This window comes from Coturnix japonica, chromosome 20 (assembly GCF_001577835.2).
Source record: "Coturnix japonica isolate 7356 chromosome 20, Coturnix japonica 2.1, whole genome shotgun sequence".
Lineage (NCBI taxonomy): Eukaryota > Metazoa > Chordata > Aves > Galliformes > Phasianidae > Coturnix > Coturnix japonica.
In genome coordinates, this window is record NC_029535.1 from 4,487,801 (window position 1) to 4,512,391 (window position 24,591).

At 50.7% G+C, this 24,591-nt stretch overlaps 2 protein-coding genes across 4 annotated transcripts; one reads left to right on the plus strand and one right to left on the minus strand.

The window, feature by feature from the left end:
* Positions 1-1,554: 1,554 nt before the first annotated feature.
* On the minus strand, positions 1,555-3,692 carry SYS1 (SYS1 golgi trafficking protein). Its single transcript, XM_015881508.2, has 3 exons — positions 3,488-3,692; positions 3,004-3,071; positions 1,555-2,397 (listed from the first exon to the last, which is right to left on the minus strand). The coding sequence occupies exons 1-3, from the start codon at positions 3,647-3,649 to the stop codon at positions 2,157-2,159; spliced, it is 471 nt and encodes a 156-aa protein (XP_015736994.1). The 5' UTR covers positions 3,650-3,692; the 3' UTR covers positions 1,555-2,156.
* On the plus strand, positions 2,758-23,180 carry SDC4 (syndecan 4). 3 transcript variants are annotated; one of them, XM_032448622.1, is made up of 5 exons: positions 2,758-3,006; positions 18,444-18,585; positions 19,452-19,504; positions 19,735-19,918; positions 21,015-23,180. In XM_032448622.1, the coding sequence occupies exons 1-5, from the start codon at positions 2,947-2,949 to the stop codon at positions 21,164-21,166; spliced, it is 591 nt and encodes a 196-aa protein (XP_032304513.1). In that variant the 5' UTR covers positions 2,758-2,946; the 3' UTR covers positions 21,167-23,180. The 3 variants fall into 3 exon arrangements, with proteins under 3 accessions (XP_032304513.1, XP_015736984.1, XP_015736985.1); XM_015881498.2 differs by lacking the exon at positions 2,758-3,006 and adding an exon at positions 7,044-7,212; XM_015881499.1 differs by lacking the exon at positions 2,758-3,006 and adding an exon at positions 18,318-18,356.
* Positions 23,181-24,591: the final 1,411 nt, after the last annotated feature.

A 24,591-nucleotide genomic window follows, 5' to 3' on the forward strand; every position in this document is an offset into this window, starting at 1 on the left:
TCTATTCCCATAGCATGCTTAATGCCAATGCAGTGCAGTGTGTTGGATGTTCCACAGCCTCAGTGTTAAATCCAGTTGCACCAAGGACTCTTCTCATGGCCCTGCTCTACCTAAGGATCTCCAGCCACAAGGCTGCACCAGAACTTCACATCCCAGGATCAACTGTCTATTTTCCTTTAAGGAATGGCAATAATGTGACTTTCCTTCCTCTGCCTGTTCCCAGGGATCTGGGATGTTCCCTCTCAGTGCAAACAGCAGGAGAGGATAAAATGACCCTGAAAGAGCCTTAAAATGCAACCCATACCAAGCTGGAGCCTGGCACCCCAAGGCAGAGTGTGCCCTCTGCTGTGCACCTTAGTCCCAACCGTGTGTGCACGTCTGTTTGCAGAAGGAGATACTGGCACCTACTGGAAGACCAAGCACTGCTTTGTGTCCAGGCTGAACGTGACTGGAAGGAAGGCAAGTATCCTCAAATATGAGAAACCAGAAGGCCTGGAGCAGGGATGAGAAGCCTTGCTGAATGCACAGCAGGGTTAGAGGGGAAGCAATAACAAAAGATCTGAACTCATGTTAACTTTTTCATCTGAAAGACTGTTTCTAGGCATGTGATAGCACTAAAATTGAGCTTAAAGGGGTTTTGGTCAGGAAGAGGTCATCAGACCATGAGAAGCTGTGCCTAAGCACATGTAACCTGCAACCCTCCCTTCTCTGCAGCAAACTTGCCAGGTACTTAAAACACTTTGATATCAATTTGCTCAAATTCAGTTGAAATTCAGCTCCCCCAGTAACAAAGGAGCAACTTCTAAAGAATTTATCTGCAGCTCAAATCATCCCACCGATTCTCAACACGCCAAGTTAGCAGGTAATCTGCACAAATTAACAAACATTAATGTGCAAAAGGAAGTTATGCTGCACCACATAAATCCTCCCTTTGGAAAGTGCTCTGCCCCCTTTCAGGTTCTTGCAAACCAGACGCCCCTCAGTGGCTGCTCTGCAGGATGCAGGTCTGCTTGTGGGGCTGTGGTTACCCCAAGGAACAGCTCGGCCTTACCTCCTAGCAGCGACGGTGCTATTTGTGACTGCCCCGTGGTTGGGGTTATTGGAAGTGCCTCTAAATGAAAGCATATCCTATCGCTCTGAGAAACAAGCAAGTTTCTCACCTGAATAACCATCACCTCAGCCAGATCAGATCTGCTATTTTCTTGTTTTTCAAGTCAGAGTTAAGAACCAGGCAAATACAAACAGCTCTTGGAAACCTTTGCAAGCTTATCCAAAGCAGCTCCAGCCCAGGACTGAGCACGTGGAGCCCCTGGACTGCTGACACTCCTCCTGAATTGAGCATTATGTTGGCTGACCTCCCTAGACAGCACCATCAGATGCCTTGATTACAGAGGAGATGTACGAGCTGTTTACTGCAGGAAGTTTTATGTGCCCTAAACAGAGGGCAGCCCACACGTTGTGCTGTTCTCTGGCTGTATCCTCCTCTGTTGCCATGGTACAGACATTCATGGTAGTTTTTGAAGTGCTCAGTTTCCCAGGAGAACCGTAACACACTCACAGCAACATCATACTTTTATTATTACAAAAGATTTCTTCAGCAAACTGCTGTCTGACATCTCTATGTATTAAACATGGAAAGAGCAAACAACCCCATCGAACATTACGAGGTTTATAGGGTCTCAGCTGGTGATCCAGGTAAGTACAACCATTTTCTTTCTTACCCCATCCATTCACTTCCTTTTTTCCAGCTGAAGCACAAAAAAGCAGCAGCTCCCAGCCCCACTGCTCCCAGTGCCAGCTCCTACAAAACAAGCTGACCATTGCAGTACCCACACAGGGACTTTTCACGTGTGCTAAATTCCAGATGCTCCTCCTTGTGAAGTTTTGCTACCTGGCTTTTAACAGTCTCAAGAGTGAAGAGTTTAAGAGCACGCTTCCCATACAGTCATTAAATGCTTAGTGTTAATAAAATAAACATCTTCTCCTCCTCTGCTGTCTGATGATGGCAGAGGAGACGCTCACACTCACGCAGTCTTTAAAAAGAAAAGAAAAAGTCTCAACAGACCTGCTGTGCTTCTTCAGTGATGACTTTCGGGCATTAGATGCACTCGTGCTGGGAACAATGATGCAATGCAGCATGTTGTTGCCAGAGCAAGTTATACATTGGATTTGGGAGCAGAATTCAGCGGGATTTCCCTAAGTTCTATCCTCATGCAGAGGTACTCCCCAATCGCAGCCATCAGCGCCGTGCACACGATGTGCACCAGCCACCACGTCAGAGTGGAGGGAAAGTGTGAGTTATAAATCCAGCAGCCCAGAAGATGGAAGAAATGAACCGTGACTGTGAAATCCAAGCACTGTTTTCCACGCCGGATAAAGTACAGCAAGCCCAGAGCGCTGCAAAGTAAAGACAGATTAATAATCAAACTGCACTGTGCCTGTGGGAATAGGACACAGCAAGAGCTAACACAAGTTATTGGTGCTGCTTATTCAGCTGTTTCAAAACTCAGCTGTTTTAGGGGTAGGTTGTTTCTCACCTTGCTGCTGCTGCTGCCAGATTTAAGAGGCTCACAGCATTTTAATTACATGAGGGCAGGGAAATGAGCTTTCAGTTTAAAAAGCCCGACTGGCTCTCTGTGCGGTCTCCCCCAGTAATCTTTGCCCAGTGGCAGGTGCAAAGTACATTATTGTTTATAGATCAGTGTTTGTTGAGACTCATTAATTCTGACTTTAGGTAAAATCTCCCACTGAGACAGTGAAGTAAAATGGTCGTATCCAGTATCTAGAAAGCCACCTCTGGAGTCAGCAGTTCCCACCTGCACTGCTCTCCAAACAAGAGCAAGGAATAACCTGACCTCAGCAGATACACTCATCAGGCAATGGGCTTCCAGGAGATGTTTTGGGAGAGGCTGGAGACTATGTTGAATTCTGTTAAAGTTCAGTGTTATGAAAGGACACGCTCAGGACACCAGAACCGTTAGCATGACAGAAGTGCTGACTTACCAGGTGAGTGCATTGAGGACAAAAGCCATCATGGAGAGCCTCCCAGGCGGAGTTGAGAAGCCTAGAATCTACATAGCATTATTAGTTAGAAATCACAGAACAAATGACAGCCCAGAGCCCAGCCACACCGGGCTATTATGGTCTGTACGAGGAGCCCCAGCAGTTACAGCAGCCCTTCTATTGGGTCTGTCCCTGCTTGGGACACCTGTATGGACAGAGCTGCTGGGTTCACACTGCAGGTGAGGGGGATGTGGCCAGAGTGGGCTCACAGCATCGTTTGAGTTGGAAGGGCCCTTTACAAGCTGTTTAGTCCCACTGCTCTGTAGGGAGCGGAGGGGCTGTAGGGGCTGCCTCTGCACAGGGTCCCTCCCACATAGAAAGGTGCTATCCGACATGGGACCGGGCTGCCGACAGAAGGGGAGCGGACACACGGACACACGGACAGGGCCTGGCGCGGCGCAGGGCCCACCGCCCGCACCCTCACCTCGTCGCTGAAGATCTGGTGGAGGGACGGCCCGGTGCTTCCCAGGGCGCCGAGGAGGGCGAGCCAGAGCCCGAGCGAGCTGTAATACGCGGCCTGCAGCAGCACCATCTGCGCCACGATCAGCGCCGGGTCCCACACGTAGCTGCGGAACTGCGCCGCCATCGCCCGCCCGCCCGGCGCGACGGAAGCGGCCTCAGGTACGGTGGCGGCGGCGCGGTACGGCGCCCCCTGGCGGCCAGGAGGACTTGTCCGCCTCCCTGCGGCCGGATGGGGGTAAATGGGCGGCCTGGTTTAGCAGACACAAATATGAGCACAGCAGTGTCCTGCAGTGTCTCCCTTCAGCTCCAGGCCGACACCCTCGAGCTCCATGCATCTGTATTTTGGGCTGCTCCTGTCCAGGGCCTGGATTTCTTCTGCTTTCCTCTTTTTGCAGAGGCCCCATGCTGTGCCATGCTCGGGCTGTGAGCCCTTTGGGGCCTGAATGCTCTCCTGCCTTCAGACACGACCCCCACCAGCATGGGCAGCACAGCCCAGCAGTGCCCACAGCCCAGCAGAGCCCCCACTGTGTGTGTGGGATATTTGTGGCTCTGGGAGCTCAGATGACGTTCTCTGCTCTTCTCTCGTGACGTTTTGTTCCGTTTCCCAGTATGGGAGGCTCCGCAGGCTGCCCTGCTGTGTGGTTCTCCCCCCTCGTGCTGTGGATGTCACTGTGTTGATGTGTGCTGGACACGTTTCCCTTCCTATTCCCAGACCCGATGCCCCATGACAGCACTGCACAAGGCTGTGCCTGCAGGGCTTTGCCTTGGGCCTATGGAGAAATGTGCCAAAGCTCACCAGCTCCATCAGTGCAGAACTGAGCATGGGGAAAATCCCAGGCGTCCTCTGGCTGCAAAGTGCTGAGCATCAATTGTGAGACTCGACACTTCCTCTGTTCACTTAGTAGAAATCGGTTTCCTTTCCTGAAATCTGCTGTGCTTGCCTCTCTGAGACGTGTCAGCCATCACTTTCCTGCTAATTTCCACTTCCTTATTTCTTTTCAAAGCTCTGTGGGACTAAATTTCCTCTGCCAGCAAAAATGAGAGTTCTTTGGTCATCGCTAACCAAAACTCCAGGCTCATGTCACAGAAGTCCTGGCCGGGCTGTTGATTTCTGGGTATCTTTCCACACCACAGTCATCAGCAGCAGTATTTACTCATTCATGCCTGCAATCACAAGATAGGAGATGGTGTTTAAGGAGGTACCAACCTGAATGATGTCCAAATTTGAGTCTCCTCCCTGCTTTGTCACTGCTCCAGAGGTGAAGGTAGCCGTGATGTCAGACACGGACGGATACAGGCTGCCTCTTGCACAGGGAATATAACTGCACAGAGGCAATGAAGCACAGTGGCACAAAGGTTTGTGCTCAGTCCTAGGGCTCAGCTGCACCCCATCTCATGAATGTGAAGGTATTTTCTGGCTGGTTTGGCAATGGCACATTGCATGGTTGTGTTGCCTGGCTGGTTCTCCTCTCCAGCTGTCCCTGGTTAGAGGACTGTGTTATGCTCCTGAAGCATAGGGCATTATCTCCAAGGGGAGCTTTGCCTCACGTCCCCTCTCAGTGGAAAGGGTTAAAGTGGGCATGAAAGGGAAATGTTTGGGGGAAAATAAGTGCATCTTCTATACCTTCAGAAAGTGCCCAGGTCACACGTAACTTCTTTATCAGGAGTATGGAGTAATACCTTATTTATCCGGTGATTCTTTCCATAAGGAATGGGTGTATAGGGTAGTGGCATTCTTCCTCTTTGGGAATTGTTTCCTAGAACAGGAAGCTATTTGTTTAGGCCGTACATATTTTACCAACTGAAGTACAAAGGGCATCTGAACTGATCTCTGTTCATCTGTCCTTTCCCAGGCAGGTAGGAGGGTTTAAAAACTCACCCTAACTTTTGTATCACGCATTGTATCGCGTTTGTATGAATGTCAGATACCCACCATTCTTCTGTGTTGTTCCAGAGAGGAGAATGTCATCGTTTTCAGAGGGGATATTTGAATGGTAAAATGAAGCTGCCTGTGTTATGTCATGGTTTTAAAGAACCACATTACGAGTTCAGTGGCTGCATTTCCTCTCTGGTGATTGCTTTTGAGATACCGTGGCAGAAACTCTGTGTGTGTGTGTGGCAGAGGAGTGGATCTGCGAGACGCACAGTGAAAATGTCAGTGATAGAGTTATGTAAATTTCTATCAAGGCTGGAAAGTACGTTCCAATTGAGTTTAATTTTCCCTTCTGTTTCCAGAAGCCTAAGATTTCTATCGCTTTGTTTGCAGGATTATGCACACAGGTGTGGCTGTGATGGACACTGCCCTGCCCAGTCTGTTGAAGCAGGGAAGCTCAACGTGATCAGAATTTCCTCTGGAGGGAAAACGAGGTTTTGTAGCAGTGTTGAGATATGTGATAACCGGGAAGAGTGCTGCCTATCGTGCTTGTATCGAGAGGAAATTAACAGGAAAGTCACCGGTGTTTGTAGCCACAACACAGACAGCTGGTTTTGAAAGCACCTTTGTGGTTACTGCCTTACCTGGAAAGAGGGGTTAGAAGGGCCATGGCCACGTACACATAGGAGTCACATAGGGGGTTAGGGAGAGTTGCACTGCTTCTGTCTGCCCTGTGCTGCTGAGCCTGTGTCTTGTCTAGCAGATGTTGTCATGGACATCAGCCCATGCTCTTGTTCCCCTCCACCTTCTGCTGCCTGGCTGTGCAGGCTCCCAGAGTTAACATGGGTTACCTTAGCAGCACTGGAGTGAGCTGGGAACTAAATCTAGCCGAGTTTGCATCCACAACAGACTGATGGGATCACGGCACACATTGCTCTGTCAGCTGGGTGTTCATTTCCCGATCAGAATGTATGTTATTCTCAGTAAGGTAAAGCTTCAATGCGGTGCAATGTGATCACAGTGAACAAGGCACGGGGACAAGGGGCAGCCAGTTGTTCAGGTGAACCCCAGGCTGTGCAGGGGCTGAAGTGGATGCTGCCAATAGACACAAACAAACGCTCAGCACGGGGCAAAGCAAGAAAGAATAAAAAGAGAACGAACACACACAAACCCACCTGAAACAGTTACACTGCGCTGGAGATGGGTGGTGGTTTTGATTGGCCGCGTGGTTTTTTATTACACTTCCCACTTACACAGAAAAGAGACGGAGCGGTTTCATTTTCCACCTCCGAACAGAACCGCGTGATGTAACGCACCGCTTTCACAACCGCGGCGACGACACGGACAGAAAACCCCTCCGCTATCTGCAAACACAGCACCGTCACTTTTGGAATGCTAAGAAAACCAAACCGGCGCATTCACTTTCCCCCTCTCCATTTCTCCCACCTCTCCTCCCTCTCCCTTTCCTTCTCCCCCCCCCTCATCCTCTCCCCTCCCTCTCTCCCCAGCAGACTCTGTTCCAGCTGGGATGGTGCACGTAACACACTCCGCATCGCACCCCCCCGATGTCCCTGCGGGGGCTGCGGGCATTCCCAGCGGGGCGGAGCGGGGCGGGGCGATGCGGTGTACTCGCTCCTCCTCCGTGGGCAGCAGGGCGGTATAAGCAGCGCTGCGCTGCGGGACGGCCAGTCGTTGCTCTCAGCGTTAGGAGTTGGGATCCGTTCCGTTCTGATTCAGCGCCCCATCTCGCCATGCCGCTGCCCCGTGCCGCCCTCCTGCTCGGTCTCCTGCTGGCCGCTGCCGCCGCAGAGTCGGTGAGTGCCGCTTCCCCCCGGTGCCCGCAGCCCCGTGTCCGTGTGTGCCGCTCCTGCTCCTCCCTCCTCGCCCCTCCTGCCTTCTCCTATCGGCTCCGGTGTTATTGGCGCGGTGTGTGCGGGTGCGTCGTAGAAACGAACCGCTCTCCGTTCCAGCTTCAATCTCCAACTGCTGGATGTGGACTCATGGCCTTTAATCCCTCTTTTATTAGCGGTTTATGATGGCTTAGGTGTGCAGTGCGTTGCCGCATCTGGGTGCGTGTTCCTGTCGCACCTAAACGTGGCTGTGACGGTTCCTGGTGTCCCCGTGGCTCTCAGACCAACCTCCCTTTTCCAAGGGCATGAATGAACCATTTAAGACTTCCTTAAGCGTAAGAAAGTAAAATAAAGGAGTCCCCGTGTTTCGGGCTGGTACATGCGTGGTTTTCCCTGTGAAGCAGAGGATTTAGAGGTCTCCCTTCCCTGTTTGTTCTTCTGTTTGTGTCCCTGTTCCCAATAGCACAGGCTGTGTCTGTTTGAAGGAATTGCTGGTGTTAATTAACAGCAGGAGATGCAAGGATCTCAAAACTAGGTTTAATTATCCACATTGCTGTGTTCTACAACCTGATCTAGTAAAGGTGTATGTTTGGTGGCCCTGCTAGGCAGGGGGGTTGGAACTACATGATCCTTGAGGTCCCTTCCAACCCAGGTCATTCTGTGATTCTGCATGGGCCTGGGTCTGCAGGTAAGCACTGGGTGCTGCTTTTCAGTGTGGACAGGGTGGTGGGCTGCTGGTTGTGGAGTAGGAACATCCCCTAGAACGCCAGCAGCAGTTGTCAGCTGCTCTTTGCTAAGGCCAACCAACCCCAATCCCCTTTGCTCTAATCTGGTGCTTTTATCCCTGCTATGAAGCACGTGAATTGTGCCTTCAAGAACTGGCCCGAACCAGCAGGGCAAACTTTTGGGGCAGACAGCATCTGGAATCTGCATTGACCATGTTTGGTATGAAATGCAACTTGGTGTCCCTGGGGAATTGAGTGGTCTGCGAGCATCGGATTTCTGCAAAGACAACAAATTTTGAACAGATGGATTGTGTAGATCCCCTGCACGGAGCCATATGGAGTGTTTGTCAGTGTCTTCTTGGCTGCGCCAGGCGGGCTGTGAGCTCCAGCACTAATACTGACCTACTCCAGAGCCTTATGCAAACAAACAGTTTGGGTTTCAGGCTGCCGGGGAGGAGACAGGATGACAAGGTTTGGGAGAGCGCTGCTGCTCCTCCTCTTGGTTTTTATAGCCTTGCCAAAACGTGCAGGGCTGCACAGCGTGCTGCTCCGCGCCTTCAGTGCGGGCAGGGTGAAGGCAGGTAGCTGTTCCTTCACAAGACCGGGATTGTATTTCTTGTGCTTACGTAACAGTATGGCTTCTGAGAGGGATTTGGTGCCTGAACGTTTCCCCGAGCCTGTGCAAACAGAAATGCTTTGGCTCCGTTCCCCTCGCACGGCTTGTTGGCGTGGATGGGATTTGTCGGTGTGAAGCAATCCTGGATGTGTAAAAGGGTGGGGACTGTGAGCCAAGTGCATGAGTGTGACGTTGGTTCCCGGGGTGGTGGGTGGCTGCAGCTCAGTGTGAGGACATCACCTCGTTCCCTGCCGGGGGTGGGGGGTTTCCAGCTGGATCTGTGCTCCTCAGCCCTCCCTGAGCAAGTGCTTCGGGGAGTAAAGGCTGTAGGGAGGGCTGTGCTGGGCACCTGAGGGCTTTGGGGTGATGGGCAGGAAGCCAGCAGTGCAGCAAGGTATGGGATGAGTGGGGCTAAGGAGGAGCAGGGCAGCATTGCAGAGCTCTGCCTGCATGTTTAGCTGGCCCCTGGCAGCATGGGGGGAGGCAGGAGTATTCTCATCAGTGGTGCCTTTGCTGCAGGCTTGGGCTGCTCCTGTTAGTGCTGCTGAAGATGACTGCGTCTGCCGTGAGTCCAGCAGTGTGAATGGGCTGCCAGCTGCCCTGCTTTGCTACCTCAGAGAAAGCAGAAAGTTTGCACGCAGTGCTGCATTGTGTTCGTGCATCCCCAGCAACGCAGCCGAGCAGAAATCCATCCTGAAAGCTTCTGGCTGAGGAGGGTGCAGGGAGGGGGGAAGGCCTCGTGCTGGCTGTGGGCTCCGTTTCTGGTTTAAGGCAATGGTGCTTGGAGGACTTCTGATTGGCAAAGCTGGTGTCTTGTTGATGATAGCCATGTTTGGAAAGTAGTACGGCATTATTAATGTTAAAACCGGTTTGGCTTGTCCTGCTGCCATTGATCCCCCAGGCCTGTTCTTTCTGCTCTTTGCCCAGTTTCTCGTCTGTCCCTCCCAATCAAATCAAGACACAGCTATGTGTGTGTTTTACTTTATTTTACTTAATGACTTGGCAAGCCCGTGGGCAGCTGAACATCTACAACAAATCCTGGCTTTTGCTTTGGCCTACATAAAATAGAGTGGTAGGATTGGAAGTGGGAGGCGATGCCCCTTGCTTCTGAAGGGAAGGAGCCTGTGGCTTTTGGTGACCAAACCTAGAGCTGATGGTTGTGATGAATGCTGGGAAGGTGTAGAGCACAGTATGTTCTCCAGTGCCTTGTACCTTGTTGGGAATGGCTGGTGAGATGGAGACTGGGGGCTGAACTTTGAGGCTTGTTGGCTCTCAGAAGCCAAAGTAGCTGGACAATGTGACTGCTTGTTTTCCTGCCCCTCCTGCTGCTGTCTCCCAAGACCTTGGCATTTCAAGGTCCTGCTGAGGTCTGTATTCAGTCCAACGGTTGTGGAAATGTTTTTTCCTATGTGTCTTCACCTCTTCCCTCCTCTTTGAGCCTTTGCTGTTGCCCTGTGTGCCTGGATGTTTGGGGTCAGGAGACTATTCCCCGTTCTCACCATGCCTTCAGTGGTACCCAGTGTCCCCCCAGCTCTGGTGTTTTGGAATGGCCCATCGCTTTCCTGATGCATTTGTCCCACTTCCCCCACAAGGCTGGAGGTTGCTCAGAGTGCAAACCTTCAGCGGAATTCTTCCCTTCTGACTCCCATTGCTGGGAGATACTCTGGATGTGTGCTGGCTGCCTGATGGCTCAGCACTCCCCAGCTGACACTTCAGCTAGATAAAAATGGAGCGTCCATCCTTTGAAGTACTTCTTTGCTCTCAAGATTTATCCGGATTGCTCTTAAACCCTTGCAGCTGGACTCTCCCCTCTCAGCTCAGTATGGCTTGTTCCTCAGTGCCCTATGACGACAGAGAGGTCCTGCTGTTTTTTGCAGCCTCAGATGTGAAGCTAATGTAGCTGAAGCACTAAAACTGGACAGATCCAGCACATCTGACCTCTGGGCTGCTGTTAGGGAGAATGTGTGACTGTTTGTTGAGACCATGTGGAATGCAAACACTTCAGATTAAGGATTCAAAATGATCTGTACTAGAATGAGGCCGTTGTGATGAGGCTTGGTGGCTCTGAACAGGCACAGCAGCCTGGTTGGAGTTGGTGTGTAATGAGCTGCTGCACTGAAGGGCTGTGAAGGATCCCATGGTGATGATCTGTTAAGGTCACACTTCTGGATTAGTCTGAATTTCTATTTGTGTTTTGTTTCTCCACTCATGTACTCAGATGTCCGGTAAGTGCTGGTACCTCGGTCCAGCTCTGTGTGCTGCCAGCCCTGCAGCAGCAGCGTGTGACTCAGGGTTTCTGGCACTCAGCTCCCTGAGTCTGCTGTCACTGTGAGTAACGGCTCTGCCCTGGCCCCAGTGCAGTGACTCAGACTTGCTTGGCACCGGGGCACAGAGCTGGGTCCCTTATGGGGGAAGGAGAGGGGTAAATGCAGAGCTGGTGCTGCTGAGCAGCCAGGCTGTGCTGTGTGACTGCTGCTTCCCATCTCATCTGGCTCAGTTTGTTGCTCCAGTGGGTGCAAAGCTGTTGCTCTCTGCTGTTTTACTGCTGCCACAAGCTGAATTAGTGCTGGCAAAGGCTTCTGAGAAATCAGTTGTCTCAAGCAGCCACTAACTTGCTCTGGCAGCTCTGTGGGTGCTGCCTCTTCAGACAGATACAGCCAGATAGGGAGAGGAGGCCAATAATATCTGAAGGGACCGAAAGTGTTCATTGCGAGGCAGAGGAGTGGGAAGCCATAGGGAGGAGGCAAGTGCTGAATTCTGAATCTAGAGAAAATGTCAGCGTAGGAGGGGGAGGCACGTAATACACAGCTACATTGCTCTCTATTTCCAAAGGCTGACTTCAAAAATACCCTTATTGTAAAAGCCTTGTTTTTTTGGTAGAAATATGTGCTTGTGTCAGTTTTATCCTCGAGTCCTTTGAGGCTGAGACCGAGTGGTTCCTGTTAGACAAATCCTGGGATAACTGAAAAATCAAAGCTGTTAATTAAAATGTCAGCGAGACACTCCTTGGGGTGGGAAGGAGACTGCTCGGCACGTAGCGTGTTACTCAAGCAGCCAGTGTCGTGTAGCAAAACCCAGGTTTCTTCTTGCTTAAACAAATTGTGTTCTGTTGGTCAAACAAATTCAGTCTTGGGAAGGATTTCTCCCATCTGATGTTGCTCTGCGTTGGCTGCTGGGAAGGAGAAGGTGTCTCCATTGCTTGTGCTGCCTGTCTGCTCTAAAACACCGAAGACAAAGTGCTGTGGCCCTGCCCTGTTTACCTTGCTGGGAGGCTGACCCTGCCTCCTGCCCTTTGGCTGCAGTTACAGTCAAACTGTAGCAATAAAAAGAGCTGTTGGTGTGCATTAATGACTGCGCTGGGAAAGTGCCTGCCTTGGACTTGCAGCAAAACAATCTGAATTGCAGAGTGGCTGGGGATCCTGATGTGTCTCGGGTCTGGTTTTGCTCTTGAGAGCAGTGGGAGGTGGGATGCTGAGCTGGGAGCAGTGGGGCTCCTGTGGGTGGGGGGGATGGATCCTGGCCATTGTGGTGCAGGGGGAGTTGCAGAACTGCTTCAAGAGCAGAGAAGCTTCTATTGACCTCCTACCTCAAATGGAAATACATGGAGTTAGTACTGATGTCAGGAGCTTAAGCTCCAAAGACTCTGTTCCCAGTGAGATAAATATTTATTACAAGTCCATGGCGCAGAGCAGACTCTGGAGCCAGGCTCTTGCAGGAGGCTGTTTATGTGCGGGCTGTTCTTGGCACTAACTCCAAATTTCCTGAGGCTGAGTATGAGGAGCTGGTACCGTGTGTTGGTTACTAAATGACTTGTTAGTCTGGTTGGGTGCAGGCGTTACAAGAGAGCTGAGGAAGGAGGGAGAAAAGGCAATAACTTGTCACAGCCAGGAGCAGGGGGACTGTGAGGGTACAGAGAAGGGGTGAGGAAGTGCCAGCTGCCAACCTCTGCTTGCAGAGGGCAGGAAACAGGGCCCAGAGAAGGGAGTGCTGCTGGGAGCAGGTGGGTCTGTGTCGTGCTGCAGGATGGGCTGCATGGTCTGCAATAACTGCTGGCTGCATGTTGGTCCCAAGCCAGGGCCACCTCTGCACAGCCAGCAATGGCTCTAGTTAAAGAAACAAAACAACACAACAGAAGACCTCCATGCACCAAAACCCCAATCCTTACCATAGTAGCTAAGAATGGAAAATCCCTGCTTTTGACTTTTTTGTTCAGACAGATGCTTACATACGTATAGGCTCATAGCAGAGTGGTCCCACTCTTTCGTTCTGACTGCTTTCAGACTGGTAACTTCCTCTGCTGCATGCAGTTTGGCTGGCAGCTTTACCAGCAGCAAAAGACCCAAAATAGCCCAACTTGGGCTCAGCCGAAATCTTTGGGCTCCTACTTCTGATTAGATTAAAATGGGTGGGTGGAAGGGGGGGAGGGGGGGGAGGCATTTGTAGGGCACTGGGAATCTTGGCTGCACAAACAAGCTGATAGCTGGCTGGGAAAGGCTCCGTGCTCCTGAGCCTTTGAAGTCTGTGTCTGCCCAGCTTAGTCTGTTAACGTGCTGGCATGAGGGAGTGCAGAGAGCCTGAAAATGCACGTCACAGGCTTCTTGCTGAGTGGAAATTCTGCTAGCACGTGTGTTGGGAAATACTGGGTGTTGTATTCTAGGGAAGGGCAGCAAGGGCAGGCCTCGCCCTGGGAGAGGGGGGAAACGTGATAACTGAAGTATCCCAAGCTTGAGAAGCAGTCCTGGATGGAGGAACTGCTGTGCTGGAGCCTTCACATCCTTTTTGCTTTTTCTACCCCCTGGGCAGGGGTCTCAGAGGAGCTTCATGCGTTAGGATGGGCAGCTTGGAGTGAATTGAGAGTCCTAAAATTGAATCCCCTTTTTAGCCTTAAATAGATTTTATTTTATTTTTTCTGACCTGAGACCTCTGTACTGAAGTATATGAACTGCTTACAATTAGATTTGCAGTGGCACAGAAACCCCATTGAATTAGATTTGAATTCCTGTCCCTGAACCTCTCAGGGGCTCAGCATGGTCCCACTGCAATTGTTTTCCTCCCTAAGTCACATGAGCTCCCGCTTTCCCCTGTTGCAGTTTTCCTTCCAACCTTATCTTTATTTGCTTCGGGGTGAGTGATTGACACGCAGCCATCTGCAGCCCTGCTGAGCTCTGTCACCTCTGGCTGGAGGGGAGCAGCTGCCTCCTGGCTCTGTGGGCTCTGGAGCTGGGCACTGAGTCTTCCCTGCGGTTATTTTGCCTCTAAACAGTTCCCAGTGTGTGCCTGGCTGGCGAAGGGCACCATCTTTATGGCTTTGCTCTTGGCTGATAATCAGGCGGGAGCAGTTAAACAGGAATTCATTCCTTTGTAATCTCCGTCCTCTTGTTTGGTCCTGCATTATGGTCTGAGGAGAGAGTAGCTGTGTGTGAGCAGTCCAAAGAAGCTGACATTTCTCTTGGTATATGCAGGAAAGCCTATTTAGCAAGCTCCCCATCCCTGCAGAGCCCAGGAGGGTTCAACCCTATTGCAGGGCAGGGATCACTCCATAGAGCAGGTCACACAGCAGGGCCCAAGATTAGGGAGTCATCGGTGCAGGGATTATGGCTTGGCTGCTGGGAGAGCTGCTTGCTGCAATGTGGCTTAAAGAATCATGGTGGATGTGTGGGTTAGGCTGTGTGTGAGTGCTGGGCATGAGCTGGGCTTGGGTAGCCAGGTACCTACCTGCTTGGACAGAGGCTGGGGTGCTCCTCCTAATGACATTAAACAAGTGATGCTTTGTTAGCCCATGTGTTCCTCTTGCTCTGCCTTACTGAGCAAGGTGCTGCTGTTTTCCCTCAACAGAGGAGTTTTCCCATAGACCTACTTGATTGGAGACCCAGTCCTGGCTCTAGCACATACCTATGTGCACCTGGGGCTCGCATCATGGATTTATGAGGTAGTCTGAGGTGCTGTTCTTCAACCCTGGCCATTGAAGTAAAACAAGGTGATTCATACTACCATCCTCTTGTGCCTAGAAAAAGCCACAGGAGAACCTCAGGTTTATGTATCCCTGCAGGCTGTAAAGAGTTAACAGGTCTGCACTTCAGCCACTCCATTTGCAGCCTCCCAGGCTGGCATGGCTCCACATGCTTTTGTCTAGGAAAGCTGACTTTCACCTTGCTCCTGTTTACTCCTGGATGTGTGTACACAGTACTGGGAAGGGAGACGCACAGACCTCCAGGCCGTGTGGTTGTGGAGCTATATGGAGCTATAAAGGAGATAAAGAGCTCCCTGTGCTCCAGGTGCCTCAGTCTGTGCAGATCTGTGTCCTCTGTAGCTTGATAAGAGACAGTAAGCAGCATAAAAGCTGTTCAGTGTCTGAAAGCCTTGTTCCAGTTCCAGAATGCTTGATTTTTTGCAAAAGTTGTGGTAAGGACGTGTGGGCTGGGGTAGGAAACTGCCTGGGTTTGGTATTTCCCAGAAGTAGCCAGCAGCTGGGGGAGCTGCCCATGGGGCAGAGATGTGCCTGGTGGGGCTGTGAGCAGAGGTCCATCAGGGCTGCAGCTGGAGCATGGAGCACCACTGGAGCAGGGCATTTGGTGCCCATCCCTGTCTGGCTGTGCAGCCTGACCTGGGCTCATGTGAGGCCTCTGTGCTGGGATTGGTGTCCATAGTTCATGTGCCTGATGTCTAGCAGGGCATAAACTTTTATTTTTGCCACTGGCAGGCAGGAAAAGCTGCTCCATCCCTAGCACGTTGGCTAATCCCCTTAGTGCTTACTGGGGATCAGAGCTGCTTAGTGTGAGGAAGAAATCCTGGAAGCAGCCTCCTGCAGTAGCAGTGGTTTTCTGCTCAGACCCCTCCTGGAAGGAGGCTTGTCAATAGCAGGGCTTGGCTTTGGCTGCTGGGGCAATATGGGCTGCTCCCAATGGGTCTCCAGCAGGACTCTGAGCAGTGCCTGTGCCCTTCTCCAGCTGGCAGTTGCAGAGGGTGTTCAGCTGAATGTGGCTGGAGATGGATTGGCACGGGCTGCCTGCTGCTGCCCCACATGTTCTGTGAGCTGGCAGCTCAGGGGATGCTGTGGTTGCAGGGAGGCTGAGCCTTCCCTCTCAATAAAGGAATGGCACTTTCAGAGCAGCTCTACGGGGAGCCCTATGGTGCTTGAGAAGCCTTTGCTTTTAAGTCTGAAAGCACCATGTGCCTTCTCACAGGTGTGTATGCAAGGAATGTGCCTGCTGCACATGCTGTACCCACTGTAACTCTCCTTGGGCTGCCAGGTCCCATCTCAGGAGCCTGTTCCTTGTGTCCCAGTGCCTGGGGGGCACACACACGGCAGGGCACACACCGAGGTGCCCAGCAGCCCTTCAGCTTCCTGTGCTTTGGGGGTGAAGCTGTATGAATAAGATTTACTGCCCACAAGAAAAGCTTTCTGTGGGCTTTGAAGAGCTCTCCTGGCTTCCAGGAACTTCCATGCCCTTACTCAGGAGGATGATGAAGAGTGAGTTTGGGGAACGCTCCCCTATAATCTTATTTACGTTTGTGAGTCAGTAATTTCCTTGTTATGTCCTCTGGCTTGTAAACACTGTCTCTCCTGATTTAAATAGGGCTTTCTGATAGATGAACGTGGTGCATTCCACAGTATGTACTAATCACCATGGCTGGCTGCCATGGCTTTGCTTATGCCTGGGCTGATCTGATAAGCCAGCCTGCTGTCCAGCCACTGGGTAGCCTGAATGTGGCTTTCCTTGAGCCACCCTGGCCAGGGGAGCCTGTTGAGTGCTGTGATTCACAGCAGTGTGAGCTGGCGTGGGGTGTAGCTCAGCCTGGCTATCTGACCTGGCAGCCTGCTTGAGCAGACCTACAGCAAACATGGCCCTACTGTCCTAGCACAGGGAGACTGGAATTCATCCTCCCTGTACCTCGATGGGACGACCATGAGCTGTAATGGGAGCATGGCTGCATGCTGGCAGCAGTTCCCATGGCGGGTCAGGTTTTGGCTGGGTTTCACGTATCTTGAGATGGATTTGCCTTGGAGCGAGTGATCAACAATGTTGGGAACACCAGGTTCCAGTAGGCAGGAGGATTTCTTCCCAGCAGTCCTTCCTCCCCAGGCCCCTTCCCATTGCCCTGTGCCAGCTGAGGCAGAGAGGAGCAGGGCTCTGGGAGAGCTGGGCTGGATACTTCCTGCCCTATGGCTGTTCACTTGGTTGCCCTCCAGCAGAGTTGGAGGGGAAACCAAAGATACCACAGTGAGCTAATGAAAAACATGAATAGTAGCCACTGCTCCTCGTACAGAATGAGAAGCATCCTGCTCTCACCACAGGGCCTTGTTTGTGGCAAAACAAATATGCTAATGGCAGGGAAATTTGGGCTGGGGCTGTGGGCAGAGGAAGTTGACATATGGCTGGTGATGGATTGTTAGCATTCACCTCTAAAATCAATAGTGGGCACAATTTGCCGGTTGGTTTGTCATACAGTGTCATTGCTGGGATGGAGGCTGTGTCACACCTGGCTGGGCTTCAAGTCCTGGAGCTGCACGGTCTGTCCTAGCAAAGCAGTGAGCAGCAGAGCTGGGGGATGAGACCAGGATCCAGCTACCCACGGGCTCTGCTCTCCCATCCCCAGTTAAGCTCATGAGATGTACTTTTCCAAAGCCATCAGCTCTGAAGAGCTGTGGAGTGAAGGCATAGTTATGGCTATATAGAAATGTTCTCCTGGGATAAACCTCCAGGACTTAAACCACAGAGATGTTGAAGAAGTGCATGCCCAGCATTTCTGTGGGGACAGCAGAAAAAACAATGTGACAGCTTAGCCCTTAGCTATGGGACCCGTCTGCCTGCATCATGCTCCTTGCCTTAGGGGAAGGGGTTAAGTTCCCACCGTGCCAATGACTTCATGGCTGTGGAATTGGAGGCAGCTGAGCTGGAATCTGTGGGCTGGTGTTGGGCAATAGAACTGCATCTGCAGGACCCTCACCTGGCCCCAGGCTCCCGGGAGAGGAGCGATGCTTTGGGGAAATTGCATAACCCTGGCAAGAGCAGAAGGTTTGGGCTTGTGGCTCCTTCAAGACCTAAGTGCAAATCAGTCCTGGTGTCTAAATTGCCGCTGTGGCCAAACAGCTGATTGTTTGAGTGGCTCTTCTGGCCTGGCTGCTCTGCAAGCTGGGCAGGCTGCCCTTCTGCACTGCTGTTTATCTAATGTGTGTCTGCAGCTACAGCCGTTAGACCCTCAGATCCTGGACTTCGTTTCATAGACTTGTGTACACACGTTTTGATAGGTGAGGCAGGGGAAGCTCTTCCTTTGGGCAGGTCGTTATTGATAGCGATTGCTTTTGAACATCACACCGAACTGCAGTGCAATTCAGCGGAACTGACTGATTAGTTTTAACCCTTGGATAATAAAACAGGGTTGTTCTCAGTGTGGGAAGCAATGAATTGCCTCAATATGTAACTTCAGTGCTGTGCAAAAAACCAAAGCCTTGACTTATAGGTGCCAGGCTTTTTCTCTGGGAACAGGAAGTTCTTCCAAATCCCCCCCCCCCCTTACAACAAACTGAAGGCATTGTTTTGTGCTACAAACTCCTGACCAAGATCCTGTTGTGTTGTTTCCATCCCGTGGTTGTTCAGTGAACCTCCTGAAACTGCAGCTCTCAGGAAATTCCCCTCTATGACTTGGTACTTCTGTTCTGAGAAATTCGAGGGGAATTCAGCTGCTTCCAGTGAAGATAATGCTCTTGTTGGAGAGGAAGTTGAGCATTTAATGTTCTTGTGATGGAAGCAGTGTGCTCAGCACAGGTCCTGAACTGCTGATCTTTTGCGAAACCCTTCCCATGCAGTTGTCTGAAACTTAACTCTTATCTTCCTCCCCCCCCTTGTCCCCAGGTGAGAGAAACAGAGACCATGGATGCCCAATGGCTTGGCTACCCTGGCTCCGGAGACCTGCCAGATGATGAAGACATCGGTGACTTCACCACTCACTTGACTTCTGATGAGTTTGATATAGATGAAATATCTGGCTCTGGAGGTGAGTGGGGAAGTTTATAACACTGTGCCAGCAGCAGCAGAGTGACTGAGTGAGGGTACAGCCAAAGCTCCAGAGGGAACTGTGGTGTGCCAGGTGAAGATGGAGAGAGCCCCGTGGGTTGGAGAACAGTGCAAGTGGCTGTACTGTGATATTGAATCACTTGGGGAGGGCAGAGTCCAACCAACTGTGTCTCACTGCATGCAGAAAGGCATTGCGCTGGCTGGGGCGCTTTCCTGTAGAACTGTGAAGAGCTTGTGAGAGACTTAACAAATAAGTAAAATTCTAATCTCGAGGCAGCGTTAAAAGGCTTAAAGCTTACCTTGTTTGGCCTCAGCTGAGACAGTGAAGGGCTAAGTGGTGTGCAAGTGAACTCTGTGACATGCAAAGCTCCCTGCCCAAACCAGTTTCAGCAGCTCCTTGTCCCCTTTATGTGAGCATTTGTTCTCTAAATGGAAAAGAACAAGTCCTGAAATCGGTACCTGACATGTTTGGGCAGATCTGGTGACTAGAGGTTTAGCAAGCTATCCTCTAGGGGTGGGTGGTGAAAGCTTTGCCCTCCCTTGGCATTAGTTTAGCAAGCTGTGGCAGACCTGCTTTGCAGAGCAACTCCAGATAATCTGCAGCAGGGTCCCATGGTTAAAGCTAAAGATCCCTGCTGTGCATGAGGTGTTGCTCTTGGGATTGCATCTTTTGGTCTTCTGCAGTCAGAACCATTAAGTTATGGATGCTTCAGCAGATAAGAGGGAACTGTATTCAGGAGAGAACTGGAGTCCTAGTTAGGCTGCAGTTACTGGGAGTGTTGGAATTATGATGAAACAGCTTGTAATGTGAGGAAAACTTAGTTTGCTCTTCTTCCCTTCCTGCAGACTACTTCGATTCTGATGATACCATGTTCCTGACCACTGTGGATACTCCTGTGGTAGGTGTTGTCTTTGCATTTTTTAAGCCACTCTGGCTCTTTTCTGAAGCATTCTGAATACCCTTCCCCCTGCAAGATGAGGCATCGATACAAATCTACCTGCATGAGCCAGAGCAGCATACTTATAAAGCACTGAGCAAACTTTCCTTTCCTTGCACACCCTCCCACTTTCAGCTGCAGGTAGGCTGGGTGCTGCTTACTGATGGGTGTGGTCTGTCTGTTATGTGCAGATATCTGACAACTATATCCCTGGAGATACAGAGAGAAAGATAGAAGGTGAGAAGAAAAACACCATGCTGGACAATGAAATCATTCCAGACAAAGATTCACCTGTTGAAGCGAACCTGTCCAACAAGATCTCCATGGCAAGCACAGCCAACAGCAGCATCTTTGAAAGAACAGAAGTTCTTACAGGTAATAATTCACATTGTTCTTAAACTCTAGAGATAAATTATTCATACTGTAAATCAAAATGACTTGCATTGTTCTCTGGGGAGCAGTTCCCCTTTGACGAGGGAAGTGAGTTGCATTACCACTGTGATTACCTGTTACCAGCAACTTCTGTCTTGAGTGGCAGAAGAGTCTCTTGCTTGCTTTGCTGGGTAAACAGCTTGTTTCTTGAGCTTGTCACCTGATGTTGGCTTAAACAAGTGTCACACAAGTCATATGACAGCAGCTGTGCACCTGCCAGCCTCAGCCAGAGGCATATCTACCTGTAAACAAACAATGTCATAAACTTCTAAAGCAAACACTGGCATTATCCTTCTAACCTCTGCCCAAGGCTTGCTTTTTCTGAGCCCTGCCAGGGATGTAACAGCTCTTGTAAGGTGTCTGAGCACCTCATGAGCTATTAGAAATCCACGTTGCTCTGTATGGAGCAAAACCAAGCAGCATGTGGGACAGATGTGTCTCAAGGCAAACCTCATCCTGTGCTTAGCAGGATGGTCTGAGCACTGATCTTGGCAGGTCATGTTGGTATGCAGCCATCCTTCTGCCTGGAAGATTGGATTGCCAGGCCAGCCAACAACAGAGCTGTCTTAGTGCAGTGAGAAGGTGTCAAAGCAAAAGATAAACTTGATTGAAGGAGAGGGGAGAATCTTGGTGGGTGATGATGGGGAGCTGTTGCAGCATATTTGATGTAAGGAGTCTCCAGAGTGTGCTCATACAGCCAATTAACAACTCATTCAAATGAAGGCGGTGCCACCTTCCCGGAGTTGATGCTGTCAGTGAGTTGGGGTATGGCTTTTCCTTTGTCTCCAAGATTGTCTTATCAGAAGTCCTTTTTAGCCCTTAACTGGAAGATTAGTGTGGGATGTGATTGGTTTATGGACAGATAAAGATCCCAAGAACATCTTCTGGTGCAGATGTCATTACCTATGGTGATAGACATGTGGGCAAAGCTGACTCTAGGGGCAGTTCTGGGGACTGGTGCTGTTGACAGATCTTGATCTAAGAAGTTGGATTTGCCTCAGAGTTCAGACTGAATTCCATGTTTCCTTTCTCCCTGCAGCTCTCATTGCAGGAGGAGCTGTTGGTCTCCTGTTTGCTGTCTTCCTGATCCTCCTCTTAGTCTATCGCATGAAGAAAAAGGATGAAGGCAGCTACGACCTTGGGAAGAAACCAATCTACAAGAAAGCCCCTACAAATGAGTTCTATGCTTAAAGCTCAGTGGCATTCTGTGCCCCTCAAGGGACAAATGGACCGTATGGAAACACTGTGCCCTCCAATGAGATGTGCTGAACAAACGCTCTTTTTGGATTGAATTTCAAAGTGACTTTGGGGGGTGGGGGGGGAGGAACCAAACTTTCTACACAACCCATCCTGCTCAGCTAACAAGGGCCCAATGAAATACAAAGAGTCTTGGGGGGTAGGGGGAAGCCTCAGTGTACTTTTTATTTTTCTAAAGCCTAGTGTAAAAACAATAAAAATGCCAAACTTTCTGCTTGTTTTTATAGAGGGTATGTAAACACCAAACAGACTGTATGGAAGCAAACACCATGTGTTTGCAGCCAGCGTGCTGCGCTCAGATTGGCTGCTTCTATGGGAGATGTCTGTTAGCGAGGTTCATAAGCAAAGCCATCTTGCAGCAGGCTGTTGGTGTGAAGTGTTTTCCTGAAGAACTATTTATGTATCTCTTACACTACCGACCACGTGGCCTTACTGGGGAGCAGGGGGCCCATAGGGCTCAAATCCCCCTGATGCCATAAAGGGCAGATGGGAATGTCTTCCCCAGGAGATTGTGTCTCTTCCTGTCTGCTCCAGGCAGGGGTTGTTAGTGGTGCAATCAGGACAGCCCCTTTCTCTTGGCTGTGTGACACCCTTTCCTTGCCTTTGCTCTTTTTAGGATTGCCTGTAGGGTTTTTATAACGAGGTTTTTGAAGAGGACAGGCTGATGTTTATATCAAAGTTTTGTAGAAATTGTTTTGAAATAAGAATAATAATAATAAAAACAAAATCTACTTTTTTAATTTCCTCAGATTTATTTTTTCAGTCCCGTTGTGTTTCCTTTGGGCTTTATCTCTGGAGATGTTTATGAATCATATTCAGACCCACAGCAGTTACCTGCTGTGTGTTACAGGTTTCTTCTGCTTCTATAGCAGCTACTGTAGAGGGTAAAGATATTTATGGTTTTCCTGTAATGTAGCTTTGTGTTTTTTTTTTACTATTATTATTTTTTTAAATAGAATTATTTATAGTTTCTGGAATGGCTGCTCTTTGCATCTGGTGACTTTTATCCTTATGTGAAACACTAATATAATGAGTCTCTGTGGAAACTATTTAAGCTTTATTCTGTGAATTTTAATTATAAATTCAAGGCAATAACTTTTGGAATTAATCTGTATGCAAAATTGGATTCGTTATATGATTGAAGTAGGGGAAGGTTTAGTATTTCTAGCCTGTAATATATTATAATCAGTCCTATAGAGCTCTATATTATATTTTTACTGAGAAATAATACAGCTAAGAGTGTGAAGGCTGGAGGTAACCCTTCAGCAGCCTCACTGTCTGTGAGGCTTGGTCTGTTTTGTACTGCTGTTTGGCCAGCATCTTGCCTGGAATGCCGGTGGGCTTTGGGTCTGCCTGGGTGGCAGCTCCCAGCTGTGGCTCTTGTGTTGCATAGTGTACGTAGCTCCTACCTCTCAGACCCATTCCCAGTGCTCCAAGAGCAGAGGGTGCAGTGCGTGTCCTGTGTCTGTGCTTTGGGATGGTGTTGCAGGCTTGTAGCTGTTCGGTGTGGTTTGAGGCCCAACCTGGGTAGGCAGCATGAAGCTGGTGTGATCTAAACAGCCCCTTCAAGCCTCCTGAGCAGGACTTTGGGGCTTGTGGCTGGATGCTTAGAGGCAACAGCACAAAGAAATGGGGCTTGTGCTGGTGGAAGCTGCTCCTTGGTGCTATACTGGAGCAGCGGGCAGCGATGTGAGTGTGGGAGGGCTTTCCCAAGGGTTGTCCTTCTGCAGGTGTGTTAGTGGAAGCTGCAGGCTCTGGGGTGCTCTAGAAACCATGTGGAGCTGGATGTTCACTGCCTATGGACAGCACTGCCAGGAAGGCAGAAACAGTGTCTGCTTCTCTGGGTGTTTTGATTCTCTGGTGTAACTGCTCTCGGGGATTTTCCACTGTTACTGACTTCTATTTTTTTTTTATTTTTTTCCCACAAATAAACTGGTACTTTCTAAAATTGGCTTCTTGGACTGTTTCTGATCTGGGATTACTGTTGGGAACTGGATAACAGAGCTTTTGTGTGTAACTCCTTGGTTTACCAAAGGGAGAGATGTGCTGGGAGTGGTGTGGCAGAGCCCTGCAGCTCAGTGGGGCTTTGTCACTGTCCCCATCCCTGCTGCCCTGTGAGCTGCCCCTGTAGGAGCAGCAGGGCTGGGCTGCTGGAGCACTGTGGTGCTGAGTTCTTCAGTCAAGCAGTGTGGATCCAGTGTGGCCTCCAGGTGGGAGTGTGCATCCTCTGTGCCAGCTCAACCCAGAGCAGCTCTTTGGTAAGCTCTGGAGGAGGCTGTGGCTTCTCCAGCCCCTCTGCCCTGGCACTTTGGTGCTCCTGAGGGATTGGGCTGGCTCTCATTGCTGAGATGAGTGCTGATCTCCAATGATGTGCAGGATTTCAATGGATTATTGCCCTTGAGGAAATCGAATTGCTCTCTCCCTACTAGGAACTCCTGCTCTGGGCAGCTGGGAGCAGTGTGTGCTCTCTTAGGGCTGCAGACACACGTTGGCTCTGTGCTGCTGCCTGCTCTGTGTCCAGGACTTCAGGTGTGGCTGGGCTGGGCCAGGCTGCCATCTGCTCCTGGGAGCTGCTGTTTGTCCAGACGTGGTGATGTTTGCCTGCATCCTCTATGTTCTCATGCCTCCAACAGCTGGGATGGGCTCTTGGCCTTGCTCCTCAGGACAGCATTTGTTTGTCTCTTCCTTTCCCCAGGGCTTCATTTCAGTTGCAGGAATCCCTTGTGCTGTGTTTGTGCAGTGCTCTGCACGGTCTCTGCAGAGTGCGGAACCCGCAGGCTCTGCTCCTCGCTGCCCTTTGCTGATGCTTTGCAGGAAATCCCCCCCCTCTTCCCCAGCTCCGACCCTGCCTGTCATTGGGTCTCATTTCCCCCTTGTGCAGCTCTTACACCAGAGCCCCCCAACCCCCTTTTGCTCTCTCTTTGCCCTCTGCTGCGGCCGTTGTTCTCTATGGGGTACTTGGGGCTGGGCTCTTCGGGATGCTCTTAGCCGGGCCCGGTGACCCCCGTTACCCCTCCCCGGGGCTCTCCGGGGCCCGGCTCCGCTTTGTGGCTGCTGCCCCCTCCCGGCACTGCGCGCACCCCGCAGGGTTCTCTCTTCTCTCTCCCCCACCTTCCCCCAAGTCTAACTAAAGCTTTGAGCCCCCCGCAGGCTTGTTTCTGGTTCATCTTCCAAATCCATCTGTGTCAAACATGCACCAAAGTCCCACTCCTCCCCATGAGCTTTCAGCTGGGGCTGTGAGCTCTGGGTTTATACAGCAAACTTGGGAAGAGGCACAGCTTCAGCACAAAGCCAGAGCAGAGCTGGTGTGAGGGCTGGGGGTGTCAGGGCTCTCTATACCCCACAGACTTCTGCTGTCC